Consider the following 3,409-nt stretch of genomic DNA (forward strand, 5'->3'; position numbering starts at 1 on the left):
TTAGTAGAGACGGGGTTTCACCATGTTGACCAGGATGGTCTCGATCTCTTGACCTTGTGATCCACCCGCCTCGGCCTCCCAAAGTGCTGGGATTACAGGCTTGAGCCACCGCGCCCGGCCCTGAAACTCTTTTTCTAGCTATACACTTGGCTTGTTCCTTCATCTCCTTCAGGTCTTGAATGTCATTCTCTCAAAAAAACCTTTCCTAACCACTTACTCAAAATTGCCTTCCCTAACCACTTATTCAAAATTGCAATTTCCGTCCTGCCATTCCTTCTAATTTATACTACATCATCTGTTGACATCATCTGTTGATTATTTTGTATAGTAATCACTTCCTTGCATTTTGTTTTATCACCCAAATGTATATCGCTAAATAGTATAGCCTTGCCTCTTAAAGAGATATATATATATGGGAGGGATATTTTGTTATTTTTACTGTGTTTGTTTGCTATTGTGCCTCTAAGGCCTAGAACTAGTCTCTAGTACCTGACACATAGCACTCAGTAAATACTTGTTGAATGAATGAGTATCTAGCATCTGTTTATTTATTTATTTATTGAGACATGGTCTGCTTTGTTGCCCAGGCTGCAGTGCAGTGGCATGATCTTGGCTCACTGGAACCTCTACTTCCCAGGTTCAAGTGATTCTCCTGCCTCAGCCTTCTGAATAGCTGGGATTACAGGCATGTGCCACCATGCCCAGCTAATTTTTGTATTTTTAGTAGAGACAGGGCTTCACCATGTTGTCCAGGCTGGTCTCAAATTCCTGACCTCAAGTAATCCACCCACTTCAACCTCCTAAAGTGCTGGGATTACAGCCTGAGCCACCACGTCTGGCCCAGCTTTTGTTTATTTTATCTGATATAGTTTATATCACTTTCTACATTAATGAACCTTCTAAAAGGAGGGTAAATGACCAGCTGCGTTCCTTGAGTTATGGCTTTTAAGTTTTGCAGGGACAGTGTGTTGTCATTGGGGGGAGTAGGGAAGCGCTTTCAGATTGTTGAAACTGGAAGTACTTTGGATAACATCTTAACCAACTCTTTTATTTTACAAATGTGGAAACTACAACCCAGGGAGGTTAAGTGACTTGTCAGAATCATTTTCTAGCTAGTGTTAAATGTTTTGTTTTGTTTTGTTTTGTTTTGTTTTGTTTGAGATGGAGTCTCACTCTCGCCCAGGCTGGAGTGTAGTGGCGTCATCTTGGCTTACTGCCACCTCCGCCTCCTGGGTTCAAGCAGTTCTCATGCCTCAGCTTCCTGAGTAGCTGGGCTTACAGGCACGAGCCAGCACACCTGGCTAATTTTTGTATTTTTAGTAGAGGTGGGGTTTCACCATGTTGGCCAGGCTGGTTTTGGACTTGTGACCTCGAGTGATCCACCCACCTTGGCCTCCCAAAGTGCTGGGATTACAGATTACAGGCGTGAGCTACTGCACCCAGCCTAAAGGGGTTTTAATTACCTAGTTCTGTAGGACTGGTTAGGAACATTAGTTTTTTTTTTTTTTTTAATTGCATTTTAGGTTTTGGGGTACATGTGAAGAACATGCAAGATTGTTGCATAGGTACACACATGGCAGTGTGGAGTTTTTTTTTTTTTTTCTTTTGTAACCACATAGACCTTTCCAAATAAAAGACTGTAGTTGCATATGAAATATTAGATCACAAGTACAGTAAGTAATATTTCTCTAACATGTGATCCATCTTGAAGGAGCTGCCTGTAATTGTGCTCCACTTCCTCAACATTCAGTGTTAACTGGGGTCCTATCCCAACTATATAACTTAGGTCATTCTTACAAAGGGCACCAAAGATGTTCATCTTTCCAAATCTGGTTGTCTATTCTCTGTCCTTCATTTGCTTGAAGTCTCAGCAGCCTTCAACTCAATTAACAGTTCTCCCCCTAAGTCATTTTTCTTTGGCTTTCCAGATGCATAGAAGTCTCCTCTGCCAGATCCTTCTCCTCTTGTCTGACCTTGGGATGACAGAATCTCCAGGGCTGAGTCATGGCCTTCTTAATTTCTCCATCTTATACCCTTTTTCTAGGTGAGCTCAGATTTGACCTGTTTTTCTGAGTTGCAGACTTGTTTATCTAATTGTCTAAGTGACATCCACTTGGATGTCTGATAGTTGTCCCAGATCTAACATTGGCCAAATCACTCTTTTTTTCCCCCAATTCACCCTTGATTTCTCCTTTAAAACCCCCTTCTCAGTTAAAGCTGGGCTCAAGCTAAAATTCTTGGGAGTCATTCTAGATATTTCTTTTTGTTCCTACTCCACATCTATTCCATCAGCTCTGTTAGTTCTTTCTTTAAAAAATAATCTGAATCGGCTGGGAGCAGTGGCTCACACCTGTAATCCCAGCACTTTGGGAGGCCAGTGTGGGTAGATCACAAGGTCAGGAGTTCAAGACCAGCCTGGCCAATATGGTGAGACTTCGTCTCTACTAATAATACAAAAATTAGCCAGGTATGGTGGCACGTGCCTGTAGTCTCAGCTACTCGGGAGACTGAGGGAGGAGAATCGCTTGAATCCGGGAGGTGGAGGTTGCAGTGAGCCAAGATCATGCTATTGCACTCCAGCCTGGGTGACAGAGGAAGACTCTGTTTCACAAAGAAAGAAAGAAAAAATCTGAATTGGGGGTGGGGTGGGGGAAGAGAAAGGAGAATATTAGGACAAATACCTAATGCATGTAGAGCTTAAAACCTAGATGACAGATTGATAGATGCAGCAAACCACAATGGCACTTGTATACCTTTGTAACAAACCTGCACGTTCAGCACATGTATCCCAGAAGTTAAAGTAAAAGAAAAAAAATAGACATTATTTGAAAAAAAAAAATGGTATGAATTGTCACTTTACACCCTGTCACCAGCCTAGGTTAAGCCATCAGTCTCACCTAGGCTACTTCAGTTGCCTTCTAACTAGTTTCCTGTTTCAATTGTTGCTCTGGTCCCTACCCACCCCATACTGTTCATTCACCACACTACAGCCATAGTGACCTTTTTAAAATATAAAATTATATTTCTCCAAAGTAGATATACAAATAGCCAATAAGCACATGAAATATTGCTCAGCCTCATTTGTCATTAGAGGAATGCAAATCAAAACCACAGTGAGATACCACCTCATACCCCATTAGGATGGCTGTAATGAAAGATAGACGGTTAGAAGTGTTGCTGAGAACTTGGGGAAATTGGAACCCTTGTGGTTCTGTTGGGAATGTAAAATGTTTCATCACTTTGGAAAACATTCTGGCAGTTACAACAAAAAGTGAACCTTAGAGTTACCATGCCATTTGGTGATCTGCTTTTAGGTGTATACCTAAGAGAATTGAAAATGTGTCCACACAAAAAACTTGTACAGGAATGATCATAGCTTTTTTTTTTTTTTTTTTGAGATGGAGTTTCA

The 3,409-nt window shown here is 41.4% G+C and overlaps 1 protein-coding gene across 3 annotated transcripts in view; it reads left to right on the forward strand.

Annotated features, from left to right (window-relative positions):
• SDHD (succinate dehydrogenase complex subunit D) overlaps positions 1 to 3,409 on the forward strand; it is a 9,470-nt gene that overhangs the window by 3,396 nt on the left and 2,665 nt on the right. Inside the window, exons 4-5 of one of the 3 annotated variants that reach the window (XM_037734616.1) lie at positions 588 to 643; positions 1,196 to 1,269. The exons of the other annotated variants lie outside the window; for them this stretch is intronic. Coding sequence (XP_037590544.1) covers positions 588 to 643; positions 1,196 to 1,269 — 130 coding nt within the window. Of the gene's footprint in view, positions 1 to 587; positions 644 to 1,195; positions 1,270 to 3,409 lie in introns of those variants that run through there. 3 annotated transcript variants of the gene reach the window in all.

This window comes from Cebus imitator, unplaced genomic scaffold, assembly GCF_001604975.1.
Source record: "Cebus imitator isolate Cc_AM_T3 unplaced genomic scaffold, Cebus_imitator-1.0 Scaffold641, whole genome shotgun sequence".
Classification (NCBI taxonomy): domain Eukaryota; kingdom Metazoa; phylum Chordata; class Mammalia; order Primates; family Cebidae; genus Cebus; species Cebus imitator.